Raw genomic sequence first — 26,557 nt, forward strand, 5'->3', positions numbered from 1 at the left:
ATTTTATTTAACCTCTCATAAATTATAGTATGTTTCACTCTCAGTTAAATATAATCACTAATTTGATTTTCTAAAGTGCGATTCTGCTACTCAGTGCCTCTACTGATTTAAAAAATATCACTGTACTCTGGGCATGGTGGTGTATGCCTGTCATCTCAGCACTCGGGAGGCTGAGGCAGGAGGATTGTCAAGGCCAGCCTGGGCTACATAGTGAGATCAAGGCCAGCCTGAACTACATAGCAAGACCCTGCCTCAAAACGCCCCTCTCCATCATTGTTCACATTTTTACTTCTCAAATAAAAACACAATTTTCAAAAGCATTTGTACATGTCAGTGTTTTATTTAACTCATTACTAAAGAAACTAGCAGGAAAGCAAAATAACTGATTTCCAGGGCATTACAGAAATAGAGATATATAGTCAATGGGGGAAATGTCAAAATAAAATCATTAAGTTCTACAGAAGAGTGGTTAAAATTTGAACTCTGTAAGTGCTTTTTAGTCATGATATAAAATTTTCCATTACATTGTTGTCATGTTATTTGGGGGAGAGAGAGAGAGAGAGAGGGGGGGGGGGGAGTGCACTACTGGAATTACAAAGTTTATATCTTCTATCCTAGACAGCCAGGGATTTCCCTTATTTTTCCATAGAAATACTGAAAATATGTTTTTTAGGACTCTATTATTTCCATTAATTTACATTCTACCTCAGGGTTCCCAATAATTCTACTTTCTTAACCTATTTTTGTTGATTAGAATTAAGGCAAAACCCAAAAAGGTAACTGAAAAACACAACATTTTTTAAAAATTCAAAAAAAATAGGGGCTGGGGATTTAGCTCAGTGGTTCCAGCGCCTGCCTCTCAAGCGCAAGGTCCCGAGTTCGATCCCCGGTACCAAAAAAAAAAAAAAAAAAGAAAGAAACAGCAAAAAAAAATTAAGACAAAATGGCTTTATGTATATATCCTTCTGATATTAAATTTAATCAAATAGACTTCAACATAGTAGCTCTTATATTATCTCTCCATTTTGCAGATTGTGAAAATGACTTGCCTTTTGATATCAAGAGTGTGTTGATATGATCCCAAAACATGTTTTGTTCCATGCTTGACCAGGATAATAAACAAGTCAGAGTCTTATTTTAAATGTATGAAGCTTACTCTGAAATGCTTACATCATGAATACCTTCTGGGAACTTTCAACATACCATTTTTCTACAACAGATGAAGTGGTGGCTTTGTGAGTGCTAACTTTTCAGGAGATACAAGGCTAACAATTTGGGAGGCTTCAGGGTAGTGCTATAGAAGCCCGAGAGGAATCATGGTCTTGAGTCAGGGAATGTCCTGGAGTTGAAGAGGAAGGCGAGGCGCCCCTCAGTAGAGCTGCTGGGCCTCACAGCCCAGTACTTCCAGCCTTAGGGCGATCTGGTGTGCCCAGCTCTGGGGGTGAATTCTAAGGTAGCGAGTTATTAGCGGTGAGTCTAGAGAGTTGACCACAGGTGTGAAGGAGTCTTGATTTCCCTGGAAAACCTGAAAGAGGAAAAATAGTGTTTCTTAGCTGTCTGACAGGAGCAAAATTAGTGTTTATGTCACCGCAGCCAGACTCCTCAAGTTTGTCCTTTTACTCTGTTAGTCACTCACCTATAGCTCCTCTCCCAACATAGCCCTTCCTCTCCTCGGAATCCATCATTACACCCATCACAAAGTACCGGCACTTTTCTCACTTCTAATTGCTTCCACTGGTCTGAGCTCAAACCCTGGGAGGTGATTAGATGGGCCAGGGTAACTGAGTGCAACATCTAGAGTTAAGAGCACCCTGCTTGCCTGCTGTGGAGACCTTTGCTCTAGCTACGCCATATATCTAAAATATTCTCACCCACTTTCCAAAATCTCAATGCAATTGAATGCTTTGCCCTAGGTCACACCTAGCACCTATGTTGGATCATTTGGAGGTGGGGGTCATCAGGTATCAGCCAGGTGACTCCTCAGTAAGTGGATTTTCCATTGTAGGTGAGTATACAGTGAGTACTGAATAAACCATAGCCATGTCATTGGCTACGTAATGAAGTTGTTTTCACACATTTGGGTAGCAACTTTAGAATGGCAACACAAGCAACACAGTGAAGAGTGCAATTTGATGGGAGGGGGTGTAGGAGCGAGAAGAAAGAGGCAAGAGAGTCCAAGACTTGAGGTACCTTGTCAGTCTGGAACTGTGAGCCAATGGATAGCTCAATTTCAAAGAAAATCTTTCTGTGTTTCACCCTAAAATATAATATTTCTATACATTTGATATTTGCTTTATGAGATTAAATAATGTTTCTTCTAGTCTTAGTTTGCTGATTTAAAAAATTTCTACTTTTATTAGTACATGTTTGTAGTACATAACAATTACAGTCAAATTTTGTGATTTTTTTCATTAAGAGAACATGAATTCTATGAAATTTTTTTCAGCATTTATTGGTCATATAATTTTTCATTCTGTCAATGTGATGAGTTATATGAAATTTCCAATGTTTAAGCCAACCTTGAATTCCTAGGATAGATCCAATTTAGATCAATATTGCTAATATTTTAGTTGGGATATGTTTTCATTAGCTATATATGTTTTCATTATGTTTCATTGTTACTGTAACAAACACCCGAAATAATCAAATTAATAGGAGAAAAGGTTTATTTTGGCTCATAGTTTTGCTGGTTTTGGTCCATGGTTGATTGGTCCTGTTGCTTTCAGGCCTGTGGAGGAAGCCTGTTCACTTTATGGGAACCAAAAAACAAAAGAGAGGAAGGGGTGGAGTCCCACTCCTCCCTTCCAGGGCAACACCCTCAGTGATTTAAAGACCTCCCAGTAGGTCTCACTTCTTAAATTTTCTACCACCTCCCAGTAGCACCAAGCTGGGAAATGAATCTTTAACAAAGAGGCCTTTGGAGAATATTTCAGATCCAAACTATTACATTTTGCTCCTTTCCTTACAAACTGATTAACTTGGGTAATTTTTAATAGTGATGAAAAGATGAGTAGCATGATTTCCCTCTTTAAAGATTGTCCTTATCGGGTTTTATTGTCAAGGTTATGCTATCATTCTAGGAATTGAATAATGTACCTTATTTTTTTACATTCTGGAAGAATCTTTGTGAATTCATATTCTCTCTTTACTGAAAATTTGGTAGAATATTAGTATAGCTGTGTGATAATATTTTGGAATACCAACTGAAGTCCATAAATATGGTAAGTATCATGGTTTTCAATTGGTCTTTTTTTTTTTTTTAGAGTTTTGAGACAGGGTCTCACTATGTAGGGCAGGCTGGCTTTGAGTTCACTATGTAGCCCAGATTGGCCTCTGACTCCGATATCATGACTTCATGATAATCCTCCTGTCTCATAACCCACAATGTGGGAAAAAAATTTACCAGCTGTTCCTCAGACAAAGGTCTACTATCTAGAATATATAAAAAACTCAGAAAAATCAGACCTCCCATATTTAAAGACCCTGTCCAAAAATGGGCATCTGAAATGAAGACACTTCTCAGATGAAGAAGTAGAAGCAGCAAATAAACATATGAAAAGAGAACCCTGTGAACAGTGGTGTGGACCAGAGCCACACAGCTTCAGGCAGGTCCAGCCAGGGCCCCACCCCAACTCCCACCACTTGGGCACACAGGCCCAAGCCAAGAGCCCACCTTGAAAAGAGTTGCACATGTGCACAAGCAACAGCCAGAGGCTCGCCCCAATACCATCAGTAAGTGCGTGCAGACCCCAGCCAGAAGCCTGCCCAGACACCAGGAACTAGGATGCAGAGGCCCCAGCCAAAGGCCCTCCCAGAGAACAGCTACATAGGAGGGCAGGCCCTAGCCAGAGGCACACCTAGATACCACCCCAAGTGTGCACAGGCCCCAGCCAGAACCCCGCCCAGACAACAGGTCAGCCCAGGGACCCAGAAAGCCACCACTCTGAACCCTGGAATTGGTGCAGTGGTGAGCAGCAGAGAAAAGGCTGCTCCGTGGCTTGCTGAGAATTGAAGACCACTTGGGGAGCAGAAAGTTGCCTCAACAAAGGCACAGGAGGCTGCATCTGTTGAAATGAGAAGACACATAAACACCAGTTTGTGATGGGGGCTTCAAGAGCAGAAGAAAATGGTGCAACATGGATCTATCTTTGAAGTCACCCAGAAAACTATCTGGACACAGGGACCGCGACCCCAGAAAGCAGAGGACAGTGGCAGGCAAGTATCTGTGCACAGAGGTCAGAGAGGGAAAACCAATATCCCAATGACTCAGAAGAAAGAAGCTGGACAAGATTTCACGTACTTAATAGTGGTACTCACTGGAATCAGCATTACAGGTGATCAGTTTCTTTGGTGAGCCTGTTAAAGGCTACAGGGAGATGACAAGACGTGGTTGAAGGCATCATGTCAGTTTTATTGAATATGTAAAAGATGGGCTTGAAACACACACGTGTGAAATTCTACATTGAAGGGTCCAAGCCAGGGAAGCAAGGAATAGTGCATGTAGAAGTGAAAGAGAATCCAAAGAATGGTGAATATGAATTTCGGTACATATTTGTGGAAGTAGAATCTTATCCTAGAAGAACCATTATCACTGAAGATAATCGATTCCAAGATAATTAGAAGAATCAAGCAAGCATACTGTTTCCTGGTGGGTGTGGAATGGTGCAGATTCATTATGATCTTCACAACTCTCTTCCAGAATCTATTCAGAAGAGGAAGACAGGAGTATATCACTCATAAAGGTGAATGTAATAGGGTATTTGATGCATTTAGACAAGGCTTTCTTGTGAAAAATCATGAAATAGATCATAGGCCATATTTTTTAGTGAATTTTCAATTATGGCAGTATTTCTGCTCTATTTAATATCATTCATGATTTTTTTTGTTACTGAATGTTTTACATCATGTATATAAACCAAATTTCAATATTTTGGGGTTTTTAATATTACATAATTATATAAAGACAGCAGAAAAAATTAGAACTAAGAAAAATGTCAAGTGCTGGGGTTGTAGCTCAGTGGCACCATGCCTGCCTCACAAGCGCAAGGTCCTGAGTTCGATCCCTGGTATCGGAAAAAAAATGAAAAAGAAAAATGTCAAAAACATCTTCCATATAATTTGGAATCTATGTTAAGACAAACATAGGAAAGTATTTGAGGACTATAATCAGTTAGATGGTAAATACATCATAGAAAGGTTGTGGAAATTGTATGACTTAGGAATCTATTTCCTGTTTCCCACTCTGTAAATGGAGGCACTGTCTACTGTGGGATGGGAACACACTCCGCCGTCTGGTGAACTGGCTCTCACTCCATCTGTTCTAGCAGGCGTGTGGGCTGTGCCGGTCCTTCAGCCTCATCAGACCTCACCGCTCCCTGGTGGGCTGGTGACTGAGACGATGGGTACAAGTGCCTTGACCATAGAGGCTCCAGGAGGTGTCCCTAGCCCCTTCAGAACTTATGCTGATACTTGACCCTGCCAAGAGAATGCCAGAAATAAGTGGGAGTTGTTCAAATGTGTGTGAGGCCCTTTTTAGAAAATATTTTAAAAATATGAACACTTTTATTTGAGGTATTTGGTGGAGACCTATTAAAAAGTGACTTCCACTTACAAGTCCTTATCATATAAATAAAGTACTCTGTGGCCCCTTATCTGTGGAGGCTTCAGAATGGGGATTCCCCAGCACTATTCTTTGTTCTTTAGAACAGACAGTGGAGGGGTTTCTGATGGGTTTTTGAGATCCTAGCATACTCAGGATAGAAAGATCTTTAGGAAATTTGTTTCCTTGCTTAGTTTATCTCCTTACTTAAGTGAGTTAAAGTTTTGGTTTAACTGCTGTCTTAAGTGTTTTATTATTCTAATTCTAAAAATTTCACACATTTAGGAAGTATGGAAGTATCATAGCAGACCTGTTGTCTGCCTGAGGGAACCTGCTTTCAGTGATAGGGTGAGCTCTTAATTTGTGTTAGGTCTCTCAGCCAGTTTTTCTGTCCTTCCCAGTAGATTGTTTCTTATCACTTATACAAAACTATTATTTTGTATTCATAATAAACTTTAAAGATTTTAAATGTGATCTGATCTTGCTTTTGGCAATATACATACAGATTATCTGCATCTACCTAGCTCTACTAGTGAATCTCAATCTAATTTGATTTTATTCAACTGCTTGTTGATACTTTACATCCAAAGATGTATCACCATTTAAAATTATAAAAAGGTATTGTACCTTGAGACCATAATGTTAAATGAAATAAATCAGACACGGGCTTAAATATCACATGGTTTCTCTTATGTGAAAAATCCAAAATATAAATAAAGAGCAAAGTAAAAGATACATAATAGGAAGCAGGGAGATAGATCTTTCTCAAATGAAAAGGGAATCAACAAATGGAAGGAGGGTGGAGGGAGGGGAAGGGGATGGAAAAAGAATTAAGATGTGTTATGTACATGTACCAACTCCCTACAAACAGTGTAATCCTCTTGTACTACAAACATGTACTAATAAAAAGGCAAAAAAGTAAAAAAAAAAAAAAAAGAAGAAGAAGACACGTAAATAAGTCTCAAAATCAGGCTTCCAGATCACCTAAGGCAACTCCAAAGGGAAACAAGATGGAACAATCTGATACTCAACCACCTGGACTCCTTGAACTGTCAATGAAACAGGATCTGGAAAAAACGAAATCAGAAATAATTTCTTACATAACAGTAGAGATTGTGCCCATAGTGTAAGATGTGATTAATAAATCTAGAGCAGACACAGATGAAAAAAGAGAGGCACTGAGGAATATGATGTAATTCCAATATAGGAAACAAATGGAATCCATAAAACAGATGCAAATAGATTTCCAGGAGATTAAAAACTCCACTGAAAGTTTTCACAGCAGAATGATCCAATGTGATGACAGAATTTCAAATATAGAAGACAGGATTGCAATTAGTGACCAGGAAAAGAAAAACTTCTTAAATATAGTAAGGGACAACAAGAAAACAATCCAGCAGCTGCTAGACGATGTAAAGAAGAATAACATAAGACTGACTGGAGTCAATGAAGAAACAGGAGAGAGTGGAGATGACATAAAAAAACTGTTCACAGAAGTGATGTCAGAAAACTTCCCAAGCAGGGGAAAAGAACTTGACACACAGATAAGTGAGGCATATAGGATTCCAACTAGCCTTGATCAAAAAACTCTACACATAGGCATATAATAGTTAGGATTCCAGAAACTCAACAGAAGAACAAAATTCTACAAGCAGTGACAGAAAAGAAACAAATCACATACAAAGGAAAGCCCATCAGAATCACAGCAGACTTCTCAACACAAACCCTCAAGGCAAGAAGAGCTTGGAGTGATGTATTTCAAGCCCTAAAGGAAAACAACCCCCAACCCAGACTGATGTACCCTGCAAAAGTATCTTTCAAAATGGATGGAGACAGACGTGGGTAGCTGCACCCTGCTCCATCCGGCTTGCCCTGCTCACTTGCATCCAGGAGACCGTGAGGACCCCCCCCCCCGCAGGCCCATGGGCCATTGGCTTGGATGCTTGGGTGCCTGTAACAACAGTCCCCCTGACCTGCCTCTGGCTTCTTGGCTGTGCAGCTACCTGGTTACACACTACAGAGGCACAGGGGGGCATAAAGGCCATTGTCCTGAGTTGCAGAGGTGAACAGCAGAGAGAGGGCCTCTTTCAGGCTCCCTGATGAAAATTGAAGCCCACTGGAAAAGTGAAGATAATCTCTCCAATACAAGCACACCAGACCACCAAACGTGGTAAGTTGGAGGGATCATCACCTCCCATTTGATCCTGGACTATTTTCAGGGAGAAAGACAGCTGGAATCTGTAGTACAGCCTTACGGAGTTTGGCCCTGTGGGAGGGCGGGAAGCTCAATTTGGGACTTGCAGCTGGAAGCCTGTCTGAATCTCATGGGTCTGTGACTGGCTTATAGGAACTCATTGACTTATAACTGACAGTAACAAAAACAAAAATGAAAAGACATTTAAGCAAGGCACAAACCCAGGCTACCACCCCACAAAAGGCAATTTCTGGGGAAAATGAGGTGGAAAAGTCTGATAATCAACCACCTGGACACCCTGAACTGATACCATAGGAAGTAACAAAACAGATGAATGAGGCTCTAGAAAAATTCAAAACAGAAATAATCTCCCTGATAACTACAGAGATGGTGAGCAGAGTGAAAGACATAATTAGAGGCTCTAGAACAGAAACAGATAAAAAAAATAGATGAGCTCAGAAATATGCTGGAAGCCATGAATGCCCAGCATAAGACAGAAATAGAAACCATGATCGCCCAACATAAGAAAGAAATGGAATCCACGAGACAGATTCAAACAGATATTCAGGAGATTGAAAACTCCACTGTAAGCATGCATAGCAGATTGAGGGAATCTGAAGACAGAATATCAGATATAGAAGACAGGATTGCAGTGAAGGACCATAAAAACAGAGATTTCTTAAAAATAGTAAGGGATCATGAGAAATCAATCCAGCAGCTGCTAAATGATGCAAGGAAGAATAACATAAGACTGATAGCAGTCCACAAAAAAACAGGAGAAAATACAATTGAGATAAAAAAATTGTTCACAGAAGTAACAGTCGAAAACTTCCCAGACAGAGGTGGAGAATTGGACATTCAGACAAGTGAGGCATATAGAACTCCAATTAGCCATGATCAAAAAAAATCTATGCCTAGACACATAATAATTAAGATCCCAGAAACCCAACAGAAAAACAAAATCCTAAGGGCAGTTAGAGAAAAGAAACAACTCACCTAGTAAAGGAAAGGCGATCAGAATCATGGCAGATTTTTCAACACAAACCCTCAAGTCAAGGAGAGCCTGGAGTGAAGTATTTCAAGCCCTAAAAGAAAATAACTTCCAAACTAGACTGTTGTATACTGCAAAATTATCTTTCAAAATTGATGGGGAGGGCCAGGGATTTAGCTCAGTGGTTTTGCCGCCTGCTACGCAAGTGCAAGGACCCAAGTTTGATCCCCGGTACCAAAACCAAAAAATCAAGCCAAATTCATTCCTGGAAGCAAGTATTACTTTGATTCCAAAACCAGGGAAAGACACAACCCAAAAAGAAAACTACAGGCCAATCTCCCTAATGAACAGAGATGCAAAGATCCTCAACAAGATACTGGCAAACAGAATACAAAGGGTCATCAAGACGATCATACACCCTGACCAAGTTGGATTTATCCCAGGGATGCAAGGATGGTTCAACATTCATAAATCAATAAAAGTAATACACTATATTAGCAGACTCAAGGACAAAAACATATGATTATCTCAATAGATGCAGAAAAGGCATTTGACAAAATCCAACACCTATTCATGATAAAAATACTACAGAAAATTGGAATAGAAGGTCTTTATCTCAACCTGATTAAGGCTATCTATGAAAAACTAATAGCCAAATCATACTAAATGGTCAAAAACTGAAAACTTTCATACTAAAATCAGGAACAAGACAAGGATGCCCACTATCACCACTCCTGTTTAATACTGTTCTTGAATCATTAGCCACAGGAATTAGAAAAGAGAAAGCAATAAAAGGAACAAAAATACTAAAGGAAGAAGTTAAACTGTCATTATTTGCTGATGATATGATACTTTACATAGAAGACCCAAAAAACTCTGCCAAAAGACTTCTAGACTTAATTGACAGATTCAGTAGAATAGCTGGATATAAGGTCAATACTCAAAAAACAATAGCCTTTTTATATACAAATAATAGACTCACTGAGAGAGAAATTAGGGGAACAATTCCTTTTACAATAGCATCCAAAACAATGAAATATCTAGGAATCAACCTAACAAACGAAGCAAAAGACCTCTACACTGAAAACTATAGCACTTTGAAAAAGTAGATTGAGGAGGACATCAGAAAATGGAAAGATATCCTTTGTTCCTGGATAGGAAGAACCAATATAGTGAAAATGGCCATACTTCCAAAACTATTATATAGGTTTAATGCAATCCCGATTGAAATTCCAATATATTTCACAGAACTAGAGAAAACAATCCAAAAATTCATTTGGAACCAGAAGAGACCTAGAATAGCAAAAGAAGTTTTAGGCAACAGAGATATGGCTGGTGGTATTACAATCCTCAACTTGAAAGTATACTACAAAGCTACTGTGATAAAAACAGCATGGTATTGGCAAAGAAACAGACCTGAGGATCAGTGGAATAGATTAGAAGATGCAGAAACAACTACATATATGCTCAGCCACCTCATCTTTGACAAAAGAGCCAACCATCCTCTTTGGAGGAAAGATAGCCTATTTAATAAATGGTGTTGGAAAAACTGGATTTCAACCTGCCAAAGATTAAAACTTGATCCATGCCTATCACTATGCACTAAATTAAGATCAAAGTGGATTAAAGATTTAAATATTAGGACAGAAACACTAAACTTGCTGGATGATAAGTTAGGTAGAACTCTTGAAGATATTGGTATAGGAAATGACTTTATGAACAAAACCTCAGTGGCACAGGAACTTGCACAAAGAATCAACAACCAGGATCTTATCTTATTAAAAAGCTTCTCCACTGTAAGAGAAACCATGAACAAAGCTAAGAGACAACCTACAATATAGGAAAAAATTTTCAGCAACTGTACCTTAGACAAAGGACTACTATCTAGAATATATAAAGAACTGAAAAAAATCAGATCCCCCAAATTCAAAGACTCAATTCAAAAATGGGCATTTGAAATGAACAGACATTTCTCAGACAAAGAAGTAAAAGCAGCAAATACACATATGAAAAAATGTTCAACATCACTGGTTTTTTGAGAGATGGAGATGAAAACAGCACTGAGATTCTACCTCACCCCAGAAAGAATGGCTGCTATCAAGAAATCAACCAATAACAAATGCTGGCGGGGGTGTGGGGAGAAAGGAACCCTTCTCCATTGTTGGTGGGAGTGCAGACTGGTGCAACCACTGTGGAAATCAGTATGGAGATACCTCAAAGAACTAGGACTAGAGGTCCCATTTGACAGAGCTATTCCCCTGCTGGGTATCTTCCCCAAAGAATTAAAAGAATCATACCACAGTGATATATGTGCACCCATGTTCATAGCGGCACAGTTTGTAATAGCGAAAGCATGGAAAAAGCCCAAGTGCCCAAAAACTGGAGACTTGGTAAAGAAGATGTGGGTTGTTTTTTTGTTTGGTACAGGGGATCGAACTCAGGTCCTTGTGCTTGCGCAGCAGGCAGTGAAAGCACTGAGCTAAATCCCCGGCCCATGATGTGGTTTTTAAAAATAAAATAGAGTACTACTCAGCCATAAAGAACGAGAAACTAGAGACCTTTATAGCTAAATGGATGCACATTGTGGTGACAGTCTTAAGTGAAGTAAATAGGACACACATGTGTAAATACCAAATAGCTTCTCTAATGTGAGAAACTGAAAGTGTAATTAAGGATACACACGGATGAAATGGCCTAATAACATATTTCTCGGATTGTGTTTCCATCGCGTGTCATATGACTGTATTGAGACTTAAATTAGGGAGAAGTTTGGCTTATGTGGAGTTTGCTAACTAACTAGAGTTTTTTTCCAGATCATTACTTGTTCAGTGTTGGTTTCGGGGATCTTTCTGAAAGAAATCACATCCTCTGGTGTCTCCTTGGTGCTTGAGATTATTTTTTAAGTTATATGGAAAAATGTTTAAGTGCTTTGCAGTTTTATTTTGATTGAGTTCTAAGTATTTGAATATTATTGTAGTTTTTTTCCCCTTGCATTCTTCTTCTTTGAATGGTTTTAGTATTTTGTATGTGTGTGTGTTTGATAATAAAGTTATTTTTAAAAAATTGACGGAGAAATAAGATACTTTCATGACAAAGAGCACCTGAGGAACATCATGAATACGAAACCAGCACTCCAAAAATTTTTAAACAATATCCTAGGAAAAGACAATGAGGATCACAACCCCAGGAAGCCCTGCAGAATGAATCCATCAGGCATGACAAGAAATTAAATGCAAAGGAGGAGAATCTAACAAAAAGGAAAAGTCATGACAAGGATAAGTCAACACACATCAATTATAATCGTCAGTGTTAATGGTCTCAATTTACCAATCAAAAAAAATGGACTGGCAAAATGGGTCAAGAAGCAAGATCTAACAATATGGTGCATAGAAGAAACATACTAATTCAAAAAGAAACTCATAGACTGAAAGTTAAAGGGTGGAAAACAATACTCCATGTGACAGGAACCCCCCAAAAAAGCAGGAGTAGCTATCCTCTTTGCAGATTAAGTGGATTTCAAACTAACACTGATTAAGAGAGACAAAGGACATTACATTCTTGTAAAGGGAACAATCCAAGAGGAAGAGATGACAACCATAAATATATGTGCACCAAACACTAGTGCACCCAACTATATAAAACAAATACTAACGGACATGAAAAATCAAATAAGCACTAATACAATAGTAGTGGGGGATCTCAATACCCCTGTGTCACAAATAGATAGATCAACTAGACAAATAAATAAGCAACGTAATACTAGAACTCAATTAAACTCTTGAACAAATGAACTTAACAGACGTTTACAGAGTCTTCCACCCCACAAAATCAGAATGCATATTCTTTTCGGCTGCACATGGGTCATTCTCCAAAATAGACCACATACTCGCTCATAGAACATGTTTAAGTAAGTGCAAAGGAATTGAAGTTATCCCCTGTATATTATCAGACCATAGTGCAATGAAATTGGAGATCAATAGCAAAAGAAACTGCAAGAATTTCATAAACACATGGAAATTGAACAACACGCTTCTGAATAACCAATGGGTCACAGAGGAAATTAAAGAAGAAATCAGAGATTTTCTACAATTAAATGACAATGACAATACAACATATCAGAATCTATGGGACACAATGAAAGCAGTCTTACGAGGGAAATTCATAGCAGTGAATACTCATATAAGGAAAATAGAGCGACCCAATTAAACAACTTGATGCTGAACATCAAGGTGCTAGAAAAAGAAGAGCAGGAGAAACCCAAAGCTCATACACGTGAAGAAATTATAAAGATCAGAGCAGAAATCAATGCAATGGAGTCTAAGAGAACATTTCAAAAAAGTCAGTGAAGCTGAGTTGGTTCTTTGAAAGAATAAAAAAAAAATTGATAAACCCTTAGCCAACCTTATCAAAAAAAGGAAAGAAAAGGTCCAAATCCATGCAATCAGGAATGAAAAGGGTGAAATTACAACAGACCCAAGCAGAAACCCAGAGGATCATCAATATCTACTTTGATAACCTATATGCCAATAAGATGGACAACACAGAAGAAATGGACAGATTCCTAGATATGTATGAATTAACAAACTTGAACGAAGAAGACCTATAAATTTTAAACATTCCAATGCCAGTCAATGAAATTGAAAATATAATTAAAAACTTACCAACTAAGAAAAGCCAAGGCCCTGATGGTTTCACTGCTGAATTCTACAAGACATTTAGAGAGGAACTGCTGCAACTACTGTTTAAACTCTTCAATGAAAGTGAAAGGGAAGCAATACTCCCAAATTCATTCCTGGAAGCAAGCATCACCTTGATCCCCAAAGCAGAGAAAGACCCAACTGAAAAAGAGAACTATAGGCCAATCTCACTAATGAACATAGATGCAAAAATCCTTAATAAGATATTGGCAAATAGAATGTAGAAAATCATCAAAAAGATCATACATACTAACCAAATGGGATGCAGGGATGGTTCAACATACACAAATCAATAAATGTAATACACTATATTAATAGTGCCAAGTACAAAAACCATATGATCATCTCAATAGATGCAGAAAAAGCATTTGACAAAATCCAACATGCATTCATCACAAAAACCCTACAGAAAATTGGAATAGACAGTCTCTATCTCAACCTGATAAAAGCCATCTATGAAAAACTCATTGCCAATATCATACTAAATGGTCAAAAACTGAAACCCTTCACACTAAAATCAGGAACAAGACAAGGTTGTCCACTATCACCACTCTTGTTCAATATAGTTCTGGAAACATTAGCCATGGCAATTAGACAAGAGAAAGAAATAAAAGGAATAAAGATAGGAAATGAAGAAGTCAAATTGTCATTATTTGCAGATGACGTGATACTCTATAGAGAAGACCCCAAGAACTCCACCAAAAGTCTTCTAGACTTAATAACCAAATTAAGTAGTGTAGCTGGATACAAGGTCAACACAAAAAAATCAATAGCTTTCCTGTACATGCACAACAGACTCACTGAAAGAGAAATGGGGCAAACAATTCCTTTCACAATAGCATCCCCAAAAATGAAATACCTAGAAATCAACCTCACAAAAGGAATCAAAGAGCTCTACTCTGAAAACTATAGCACTACAAAAAAAGAGATCAAAGAGGCTATTAGAAAATGGAAAGACATCCATTGATCCTGGGTAGGGAGAACCAACATAGTGAAAATGGCCATACTTCCAAAACTGCTATATAGATTCAATGCAGTCCCAATTGAACTTCCAGCAGCATACTTTACAGACCTTGAGAAAACAAACCAAGAATTCATTTGGAACAAAAAGAGACCTAGAATAGCAAAAGCAATTCTAGGCAACAAAGACAAGGTAAGGGGTATCACAATCCCCAACTTGAAACTATACTACAAAGCTACTGTGATAAAAACAGCATGGTACTGGCAAAGAAACAGACCCAAGGTTCAGTGGAATAGATTAGAAGATGCAGTAACAACTCCAGACACACTCAGCCACATCTTTGACAAAGGAGGCAAACACCTTCACTGGAGGAAAGACAGCCTCTTTAATAAATGGTGCTGGAAAAATTGGGTTTCAACTTGCCAAAGATTAAAACTAGACCTATATCTCTCACCATGCACTAAACTAAAATCACAATGGATGTAAGATCTAAATATTAAAACAGAAACACTAAATTGGCTGGAAGAGAGGTTAGGTAGAACTCTTGAAGACATGGGTGTAGGAAAAGATTTTATGAACAAAACTTCAGTTGCATGTGGAATAGCACAAAGAATCAACAAGTGGGATCTCCTCTTATTAAAAAGCTTCTGCATTGCAAGAGAAACTACCAACAGAGTGAAGAGACAACCCACAATGTGGGAAAAAATTTTCACCAGCTGTTCCTCAGACAAGGGTCTACTATCTAGAATATATAAAGAACTTACAAAAATCAGACCTCCCAAATTTAAAGATCCAATCCAAAAATGGGCATCTGAAATGAACAGACATTTCTCAGACAAAGAAGTAGAAATAGCAAATAAACATTTGAAAAAATGTTCGACATCACTGGCCATTGGAGAGATGCAAATGAAAACAACGCTGAAATTCCACCTCATCCCAGAAAGAATGGCTGCTATTATGAAATCAACCAATAACAAATGCTGGCGGGGCTGTGGGGAAAGAGGAACCCTGCTCCACTGCTGGTGGGAGTGTAGACTGGTGCAACCACTGTGGAAATCAGTATGGAGATACCTCAAAGAACTAGGACTGGAAGTCCCATTTGACCCTGCTATTCCACTGCTGGGGATCTTCCCCAAAGAATTAAAAGAATCATACCACAGTGATATATGTGCACCCATGTTCATAGTAGCACAGTTTGTAATAGCTAAAACTTGGAAACAGCCCGATTATCCATCAACTGGAGACTGGATAAAAGAGAAATTGTGTTTTTTTAACATGCAGTGCTACTCAGCCATAAAGAACGAGAAACTTGGAGACATTTATAGCTAATTGGATGCACACTGAGGTGATACTCTTAAATAAAATAAACAGGACACACATGGGTAAATACCAAATAGTTTCTCTAGTGTGAGGGACTAAAAGGTATAACAGATAATGTGAAGTGGGAAGAAAAGGGGCAAAGGGGAAGGGGAAGTGGGAGGGGTAGGGGAAAGGAAAGAAGGGAGTGGAATTAATATGAGAAAATTAAAAAATAGAAACAAAGTCTTTGTAGATAGGGAGGGATGGAGGGGTTGAAGGGAGGGCAGGGGAAGGGGGAAAAATAAGAACCAAGAGAGATTATGTAAAGGTGCAAATTTCCAATGATGAATGTCATATTGTACACCTAAAATGTACCAATAAAATTATTAAAAACATAAACAAATATATGAAAAAATATTCAACATCACTGGTTCTTGTAGAGAGAAAAATGAAAACAACGCTGAGATTCTACCTCACTCCAGAAAGAATGGCTGCTATCATGAAATCAACCAATAACAAATGCTGGCGGGGCTGTGGGGAAAGAGGAACCCTGCTCCACTGCTGGTGGGAGTGTAGACTGGTGCAACCACCGTGGAAATCAGTATGGAGATACCTCAAAGAACTAGGACTAGAGGTCATATATGACCTGCTATTCCCCTCTTTGGTATCTTCCTGAAAGAAAAGAATCATACCACAGCGATATATGCTCACCCATGTTTATAGCAGCACAGCTGTAATAGCTAAATCTTGGAAACAGCCCAAATGTCCATCAAATGGAGGCTGGATAAAGAAAATTTTGGTTTTTAAAAAAATAAAACGAAGTACTACTCAGACACAAACAAGGATAAACTAGAAACATTTCTAGCTAAATTCATGCACCTCGAGGTCATACTTTTAAGTGAAATAAATAGGACACACGTGTAAATACCACATTGTTTCTCTGGTGTGAGAAACTGAAAGTGTAAATGAGCACCAAAATGTATAATAGATATTGTGAAATAGGAAGAAAATGTTCAAAGGGGAAGGGGAACTAGGGAGGGAGGGGCTGGGGGAAAGGAAAGAAGGGAAAGGAAAAATAATGAAAAAAGAAGGAAAAATGGAAACAAAACTTATATAAATAGGGAGTGGTGGAGGGGTTGAAGGGAGGAAAGGGGAATGGGAAAAATTAAGAACCAAGAAACATCATGTACAGGTACAATGATGAATGTGATCATAATATATACGTAAAATGTACCAATAAACTTAATGAATCAAAACTTCTCCTGTCTCAGCCTCCTGATTGCTGGGATTACAGGCATATGCCACCACACCTGACTTCCTATTCTTTCATGAGTAAGTTATATTTACTAGAAAATGATCCATATTACCTAATTTTCCAAACTTACTAAGTTTAATAAGTATATCCTCTTATTTATGCAGGATCTTTATTCCCCTTTTACATTTTTTATATTGATTATTTGTACCTTCTTTTTATATCTGGCTCAGTCTTGTAAGAAGTTTGTAAATTTTCAAGGAACCAACTTTTGGTTTTGTTTATTCTCTTTTTATATGCTTATATTGTTAATTTATTAATTTTAGATCTTCATTATTTCCTTGATTCTAATTTCATTTGATATCATCTCATCTTCTTGAGATGTACCTGAGCTCATTCTTTCAGCCTTTCTTCTTTCTCAGTATATGAGTTTGTGGAGAAGTCTGCTGTCAGATGAATTGAGACTCCCTTATGTATTATTGGTTTCTTTTCTCTTGTAGCCTCAAGAATCTTCTCTTTATCTCTCACCTTTGAGAGCCTGATTATAAATGTTTTAGGGTGGCCTTGCTTGAGTAGTATCTCAGTGATGACCTCTGACTTTCCAGGACCAGGATACTTGTATCCTACTCTAGATCCGGGAAGTTTCCTGTTATTATTTCTTTGAATAAGCTTTCTACCTCCTTGGCGTGCTCAAGTTTTTCGTGAACCTCAATAACCTGGATAATCTCCTTTACTACTATTTCAAATTCCTGTAAGCTTTCTTCATTTCTCTTCATTCTTTTCCTCAAATCACATTTTTAAATAGCCTGTCTTCAAGCTTACACATTCTCTTTCCCTTTGGTTTATATCTTTTATTATTTTTAATTTTGCACAGTATATTTTCCAGCAAAAGGATTTCTCTTTTATTTTTAAAATTGTTTCTATGTTTTAGTTAAATTTCTCTTGTAGACCACTCAAGTGTGTGTGTGTGTTTTCTTCAAGCTCATTGAATTTCCTTAAAAGAGCTGTTTTAAATTCTGAGAGTTCTCTCATACTGATTCCTGTCTGATTGGTTTCTGGCACAATATTTTGAGTCCTAGGTGGGGTCACGGTTTCCTGCACTCTCCTGATGTTTGTTAGCATGTAACTCATCTGGGAAGTGAAGGATTGAGTATTCATTTCAGTCTTCCCAGTCTGGTTTTGTGCCTGTCTTTGCAGAATTTCTAAGCAGGCTTCTTTTCTTTTCTTTTTTTTTTTTTTTGTATTAAATTATTTTATTGGTACATTGTAGGTATACAACACAATTGCATTTCTCATTGGGAATTGTACCTTTAAATGATGCATCTTGGTCCTTATTTTTTCCCCATTCCTAGCCCTCCCTTCACCCCCTCCACCCTTCCCTAGTTATAAAGTCTTTATTTCCATTTTTTCCATTTCTCATCATTTTTCCTTTCCCTTCTTTCCTTTCCCCTGCCCCTCCCACTACCCCTACCCCTTTGGACCTTTTCTTCCTATTTTACATTATCGATTATTCATTCTAATCATTGGTACATTATAGGTATACAATATAATGACATTCATCATTGGAAATTTGCACCCTTACATAGTCTCTCTTGGTTCTTATTTTTCACCCTTCCCCAGCCCTCCCTTCAACCCCTCCAGTCCTCCCTATTTACAAAGATTTTGTTCCTATTTTTCCATTTTCTCATAGTAATCCCATTCCCTTCTATCCTTTCCCCTAGGCCTCCCACTTCCTTCCCCTTTAAGCAGGCTTATTTTCTGAGTCTGCCCTCACTTTCACTATTTCAGTACTAGATGGCAGGCTAAATCCAAGTTTGTCGTCAGCTATTGTGTTATCATTATCTCAACACTAGAGGGCGACTGAAGCCCAGGTTTGTCCCAAATACAGTGCCTGGCTAGTGTACTGTTCATTAAGGACCAAGCAGCATACACAGAAAGCTTGTCATCAGTAGAAATACAATCTTTTAGATAATATTTGCATAATTTCTCTTTTCATTTTTGATCTGATAATTTTCTGTATCTAATATTTAAATATGTCACTTGTAAAGGGCAGAGATTTTGTTTTTGAGTAATACTTTGTCTTTTAACTGAAATATTTGTCCATTTGCAATATATAATCACTTTATATTTTTATTTAACTTTGTAATCTTGCTATTTTCCTTGCTTGTTTTGTGTTTCTTTATCTGCTTGCTTTCGTTTAGACTTATTGAGTATATTTTATTCATTTATATATTTTCTTCTATCATTTTGGGAGCCCTATACCCTATTTTATAGTCTATTACTTCTTACTGGTTATCTTAGAAATTATAACATGCACCAAATTATCGAGGTTTAATGTTAGTTAACACTTTTATCTCCTAGATAAGAATTTTAGAATCCTCTTTTCTGTTTACCATCAATCTAGATTTTATGCTGTTGTTGTCATATATTCTAAACAAGTCTTTCATCTTTATAAGTTTATTATCTCAGATATTTGGTTAAAGTAACAGAAAGCTGACTAACACACCACACCATGGTTAATTCTTGGTGGAAAAGAAGATTATAAATATGACCGATATGAGCTATTCTTCCTATTGCCCCTGGATCATCAAGACTTCATGTCATGCTTATAGTGACTACCATTTAAATTATTTAGCAAACCCAGTGAAAACTGTTTCTATCACTAAAAAGACTTGAGAATTTAGGTTGCTGATGAGTACAGCACAGGCACCACTAAGCATTAGACAAACAATCATTCTTCAGCTCTCTGATTCTTGCCATCAACCTGGATGACATCAAGATTGATGAGGGGAATCAGCTCTTGGCTCCAGTCTGTCATTGTCTTAGTTACTTTCTTGTCACTGAGACATGATTCCTGACACTCAGGATTAAAGGAGGAGAGGTTTATTTTGGCTCATGATTTGTAGAGGTTTTGGTCCACAGCCAGATGGCTGCAAGACTGGGTGGCATGGCAGAGGAGAAATAGCAAGAAGCGATCAAGGGAGGAGGGGGGAGATGGACCTTTGCAGGTCATGCCCTCAGTGACCACCTCCTCCAACCAGGCTCCATCTCCTAACACCACAGTTAGCTGTCAACTCATTGTGAACTGATCCATCCATGATCCAGTCACTTCCCCAAAGGCCCACTTATGAGTGCTGGAGGCTTTGGGGAGACATCTGGATAAAGAACATAACAGTCATTTTCTCGGGATTTTATATCCTTCATTAGAGTCACTGTGTTCTCTCAGGATGCCACTCACAGTGTCTTGTTACCATCGATAATCAGTAAATTTTACTCTGAAATTTGGATAACATGTCTGGGCTTTTCTCTAAAAATGGAGCTCTGGGAGAGGATTTGTGTCTTTCTTATGGGAACACTATACCTTTATTTTGCCATTTTGTAATAAGAGAGTCCAGTGATGGCCATCTTGACTGCTGGAGATGAGGAACTCCTTTACAAACATGCGGGTCAGGAGGGATTTCACTCCCTGGGTGATGATTCCGGTGACTTTCATTGTCTTCTGGAAGTCCACTTGCAGCCATTCTCTTGGGTTATTCACCTGAGAAAGACAGTGCTGGATTAGTAGTCTGTCAGTCCCCATTTGCTCCTAGAAATCTCCAATTCCATTGCTAACCATACCACAGGACGGATTGCTCTGAATTCCTTTTTCCTTAGTACTTGGGATTGAACCCAGAGCCTTCACAATGAACTACATCCACATCACTTTTTAAATTTTGAAACAGAATCTCACTAAGTAACTAAGTTGTCCAGTCAGGACTTGAACTCCCAAAGTGGTGGGATTATAGACATGCACCACCACGTGCAGATCACTCTTCATTTTAACAGTTAGTAAGTCTTCCTTATTTGACTAAGAAAATTGACGACCAAAATTTTTCATAACTCATTCCTGTATCCTCAGCGTGAACCAATGAATGCCAAGTGGACACCAATAGGTGTCCAATGAATGCCAAGTGAATATAAGAGTCATATATAAACTGACAAATATATACATTGGCAATGCATATAAAAACTATTTCATTTAAAATAAACCCTTGGAGGAGCAAAGACAACTAATTCTATTAAGTCCCCTAAAAAGCTATTCAGTAATGCAGAATAATAAGCTTGGTGGCTCTGGAAAATATCTTTGTCTAATGAACTCCACATAACTGCAACCCTTTCCATTGAAGTACTGAGAAATCTAGAAGAAATCTAATTATTAATACTTATCTGTAAAACTAAAGCTAAAATATACTATTATTATTTGACATATATTAGGCCAGTACTGGAGACAGATTCATCTCCTAGTGATCATCCTTCCCCACAATGAATGCTGTGTGAGATCACACGGGATATTCCCAAAAGCCTGTGGGTGTATATGCCTATAGTCAACCTTCCTAGATACTCTTTTTGGGAAAATAGTTGACAGAAACACTTCTAAAGAAATAAGGGCTTCCTTACTCTTCCCAAACGCTACTCCCTGCTCTATGTCAGTTGAGTGGTAGAGATGTTGCTTCTTACCTGAGGTCTCCAGGCATTAGTCCTCCCCTGGAGGTGAAGACGGGCTTGTGAAGGAGACCAGGTGGAAAACTTATTGGTGAAGTAGGATGATGCGGTAATCTGTGCATCTGATATTAATTTACTCTCCATTCCCAGCGGTATGCTGCAACCTCAAAGAAATGATGAGACTGTTATCACAAGGACAGGTTACAGCCTGGGTTCTACTGGGCTGGCTCCAATACTCCAGGGCTGCTGTCATCATGATCAATTCTTAGGCTCTAAATTTGCACAAATTCTATTACTGTTAACATGTCACTGCTCAGCTGGTCAGTTCTGCTCAGCTCTGTTTCACTTTGATTTTCCTTACTAAGAGAAATATAGGATGTGATTGTCTCTGGGAAATCCCATTAGGCTAACAAATTCCCAGGTTTTCTCAGGACTGTGTTGGTTTTATTTCTGATAGTTCTGTTCTGTGTCCTGAGACAGTTAACTCCTCCTCCTGGTCTCAGGACAAGTAGAGTAGTTGGTTATCCTGCTCATGTTGGGCAATAAAAGGATGTGGAATGATTTGTCACTTACTGTTTAAGTCACAGCCCATCAACTCCATGCGAAGAGTGCTGCGAATGTTATAATGAGTTGGGTGCAAACGGATGTACTGTGCAACAATTGGAGGATTAAAAATATTGTGCTTTATTCCAGATGAATCCACATTGCCAAAGAAGACCTGTTAGGAGAATTATCACAGACAAATGGAAAGTGAATACAAAATGAAAAGCAATTTCTCTTTCACATCTTACTTTTAATTTTGCTGTCTACATTTCTTAACAATATCAAACATCTAAGTAAAACCATGCTGGATAGATGTTAGGATAGTATATGTGAAGGAGAAAAGCACCAGGAAGAGTGGAACAAAAAGATTATGTCTGATCTGGGGGAAAATGAAGTAGTTTTCTACCTTGGGTTCCTGTGTAAAGCTTATAAAAGTTGAAGAAGCCAGTTAGGCCTTTGCTATTCCAGTATAGTATCACCTAGGAGCAATTAGAAAAGTAGCATTGAGAGAGTGACATCAGTTAAGTTGGTGGAATAGGAGATACCTTGCTCTCATTTCCCCTGCACAGGAACAATGATTGGGCAGCCATCTGTGGTCAAAAGTACCTTTGCTGTTGTCTTGAGATCCAGGTAAGAGGTTAAGAAACCTCAGTGGAGCCCCTAATCAAGTATAGTTGCTTTGATAAGGCAATCCTGAATCTTGGTGGCAGGCTGCCAACTGTGGTCCTGGCTGCAGACTCAGAAGCAGCTTACCCACCTGGAGTTAGCTCCAAATCCACTTGTGTATGGACTGGACACCATCCTTATCCATTCAGGGACATGGGAGGGGCAAGTCCCGTTTGTACTCCCAGTAAGAGCTTGGCTATGATTTAGATGTGGTTTGGAAGCTTGGTCCTCGCTGTAGTGATGTTAAGAGGTGGCAGGACCTTTAAAGGGTAGAGCCTAATGGGAGCCACTGCCTTCAGAAAAGATTAGGGTGGTTCTCATGCGATCTCTGAGTTACTCCTCACAAGAGTGAATTGTTATAAATGAGCAGGCCTGGCCTCTGAATCACTCTCTGCCTTTCTGTGTTGTCATATGATCTTTCCCTCTCACATACCACTCAACTATTGTGATCCTATCTGCCATTTGGCTCTCACCATAGATGAACATAAACCAGTGCCATGCTATTGAACCTCCAGAATTATGAGCTACATAAATATCTTTTATTTATAAAGTATTCAGCCTCAGGTGTTTGTTCTAGGAACAGGAAATGGACTAGTATAAGTCCAACTGTGGACTCTAAGGAAGCTCTGGGACCCAGCTCTAGCTCCATACCTCTATGGTCTGTGGGGAGTTTGCCTGCCCAGGGAACTCCTGGGGGCCAGGCCAGTCCATGACTCCAGAAATAAGTCCATCCACCAGACCTGAATACAGATACAGACCAACTTTAGTCCTGTTCTACCATGATCGGAAGGCAATCCTGTCTGAACATGCATTTGGTGGGAGCTTGTCCATTTGTGCTCCCAAAACAAACCTGCTGACCACGGTCTCAACTGAGGACCCTGAAGCAGCCCTGCTATCCATTCCCAAGGCTGCTTCACCACGGTCTTCAGGCAGTCCTGCTCACCCAGGGTCCTGGAAGAAGGAACACCCTGCCCTTGTTACCTTTGCTGCCTTGAGTGTGCCATGTTGTTTCTCCTCTGTGAGGCCTGTTTGTCATCGCTGCCTTGAAGTAGGCCGATTATGGACTGAAACCTCTAAGAACTATATAGAAGAGAGCATACTGGCCGTGCTTCAGATTCCTCATCCAAATTAATTAGCCCAAGTCAGTACACTGTTGCATGAAAATCTGCTTTTACAACTTTGGGAGGAGGTTGAAAGTGAGTCATCAGGTGATTCAGCTACTAATGATGATTTGGATCATGTAAGCTAAAGAAGTTAGCAATATATGACAGATATGACAGATAAAGAAGTACAGAATGAAGACCTTGATCCAGATGAGGAAGAAAACAGTAATGTAAATAAATATTTGAATGGTCACATATACCTGAATGTTCTGATGTTAAAACTAGGTCAGAAAATGTTATTGAGTTCTTGTCAAAAGTGAAACCTATTGGACGGAATGGCAACACTGCAATTCAGTGTTGGAAATTGTTTGCAACGGGGACAGTATTCCACAAGATGCTTTGAAATACATTAATAATGAAGTACAAGAAAACATTCTAAATGCATCAATAGTAATGCTCAAAAATATATTCATCATGACATCTCACTATCTGAACTAAAAGTCTTCATAGCAAGACTTTTCATTCTAATCAGCAGAATCTAGAGGATTTATGGAGAAGTGACAGATGTGGCATTGATATTTTTAGAACAATAATGACACTCAAGGGATTTGGTTTCCTTCAAAATTGCCTATGTTTTGATGACAAAAAACCCGCCAAGAAAGAAAAAAATCCAACAATTTGGCTGCTATTTGCTCATTCATTAAAGGCTTTCTTTCAAACTGTCAAGCAATTTATACACCACCCAAATACATGACAATTGATAAACAACTTGCATCATTTCATGGTTGTTGAAGCTTCCAGCAATATACAAGTAAACCTTCTAATATGGTATAAAAATATATGCCTTGGTAGATGCAAAAAAGACATTGTACACCTTGAATTTAGAAATTTATCCTGGAACTCAACCTCCAGGTTATTCTTCATTTTATTACATTCTTCAGTTTATTACTGTATTGCTTTGTGAACAGATTTGTTGCACCTATTTCAAAAAGTAACCCAAATGTCACATTTGACAATTGGTTCACTAGTTACCCATTGATATTACATTTGCTAAAAGAACACCAGTTGAACTATTCACAAGAACTACTCCCACAGGAACTATTCCAATGAACAAAGTGGAGATTCCTGAAAAAATATTGCAAGTTCGCAATAGAGAAATGTATAGTATAAATCATTGAGTTTCAGAAAGACATAACATTAGCCTCCTATATGGCAAAGAAAAACAAAGTACTATTGATACCATCAGCATTACACCATGATGATAAGATTGTTAGTGACACTTGGTGTGGTGATGCATACCTGTGATCCCAGTACTTGGGAGGCTGAGGCAGGAGGATCTTGTGAGTTCAAGGTCAGCCTGTGCTACATAGTGAGTTCAAGGCTAGCCTGGACTACATAGCAAGACCTTGTCTTAAAACAACAACAAAAAAGACTGATAGTGAATCCTCAATACAGAGGAAGCCAGAAATGGTCACATTTTACAAAAAAAGGAAAGACAGAGTACATATTGTTGACAAGTTATGTAGTAACTATGATGACACTCAAAACACAAAGTGTTGGCCCAAAGGTTGTGCTTTACTCGATCCTAAACTTGTGAGGCATAAATAGTTTCATAATTTACAAAGAAACTAACAAGCACAGAATATCAGAGAAATTTTCTTAGAGGTTTGGGACTGGAATTGATAAATGATAAATTACAACAGAGGAAGAACAATGCGTATTTGCCCAAAGAACCCCTCAAAAGAATTCTGGAGCAGATTGGTAAACAGACAGGAGAACCATCACAAGAACCTCCTAAGAAGACAAGAAGAGCAGTAAGATGTCAAGTATGTCCTACCAAAGAAGACAGGAAAACACATGTGCTATCACTGTAAGCGACACCTGTGTATGGAACATGCTGTTCTTATGTGTAAAAGTTGCCTTAGATGTGATAATTGAAGCAAAGATTATTTCTGTGGTAGAGTTTTGTTTGTATTTTCATTATAGTTCACATAGGAATTTATTTCTACTGTAATTTCTTAGATCTTGTAAGCAGGTAAACAGTTGATGTTGACAATGTTGATGTTTATTCTATATACTCACTATATATTAAAAATTTAATGTTTTATTTTATTGATATTTTATTTTCCTGTTACATATGTATTGTTTAATATAATAAAATTCATAATATTCAAAAAAAGAAGGAACACCCCTCTACATTCTCGATAACAGGTCCACTGACTAAGGACCCTAGTGCACACCCAGAAGAGACCCTTCAAATGCACAGACATCAAAACAAGCCTACACAGACCACAAAGAACTTGCCAACCATGACATCAGCAAAGGAAACTAAAAAAGCTCCAGTAACTAACCTTAAATAAATGGAAATATATGAACTGTTTGACAAAGAATTCAATATAATTGAAGAAGTTCAGTGAACTACAAGAGAACACAGGCAGGGCTGGGGATTTAGCTCAGTGGTTTCACTGACTGCCGCGCAAGTGCAAGGACCCGAGTTAGATCCCCAGTACCAAAAAAAAGAGAACACAGACAACTAACAAAACCAGAAAAACAGTACATGAACAAGTGGGAAATTTAATAAAGTAATAAAAACCATTTTAAAAGAACCAAAGAGAAATGCTGGAGCTGAAAAATACAATGGCTAAAATGAAAAATTCAATAGAGATCTTCAACAGAAGACTTAATCATGCAGAAGAAAGAATAAGTGGATTTAAATACAGGTAATTTGAAAATATCTACTTAGAGGTTCAAAAAGAAAAAAGAATGAAAA

General features: G+C 38.3%; 1 protein-coding gene across 7 annotated transcripts in view; it reads right to left on the minus strand.

The window, feature by feature from the left end:
* Nucleotides 1-320: 320 nt before the first annotated feature.
* The window catches only part of F8 (coagulation factor VIII), a 176,141-nt gene continuing 149,904 nt past the window's right edge, over nt 321-26,557 (minus strand). For 6 of the 7 annotated variants that reach the window (XM_087204120.1, XM_087204124.1, XM_087204122.1 and 3 more), the window contains 4 exons: nt 22,049-22,193; nt 21,491-21,639; nt 20,355-20,531; nt 321-1,525 (listed from right to left, as the gene is read on the minus strand). In XM_087204120.1, the coding sequence (XP_087060246.1) occupies nt 1,370-1,525; nt 20,355-20,531; nt 21,491-21,639; nt 22,049-22,193 (627 nt within the window). In that variant the 3' untranslated portion in view covers nt 321-1,369. Of the gene's footprint in view, nt 1,526-4,317; nt 4,703-20,354; nt 20,532-21,490; nt 21,640-22,048; nt 22,194-26,557 lie in introns of all 7 variants that reach the window. The other variant, XR_015448422.1, reaches the window with a different exon arrangement.

This window comes from Heterocephalus glaber, unplaced genomic scaffold, assembly GCF_053883595.1.
Source record: "Heterocephalus glaber isolate CG9 unplaced genomic scaffold, H.glaber_assembly_v1.0 deba00001863, whole genome shotgun sequence".
Taxonomy (NCBI): Eukaryota; Metazoa; Chordata; class Mammalia; order Rodentia; family Bathyergidae; genus Heterocephalus; species Heterocephalus glaber.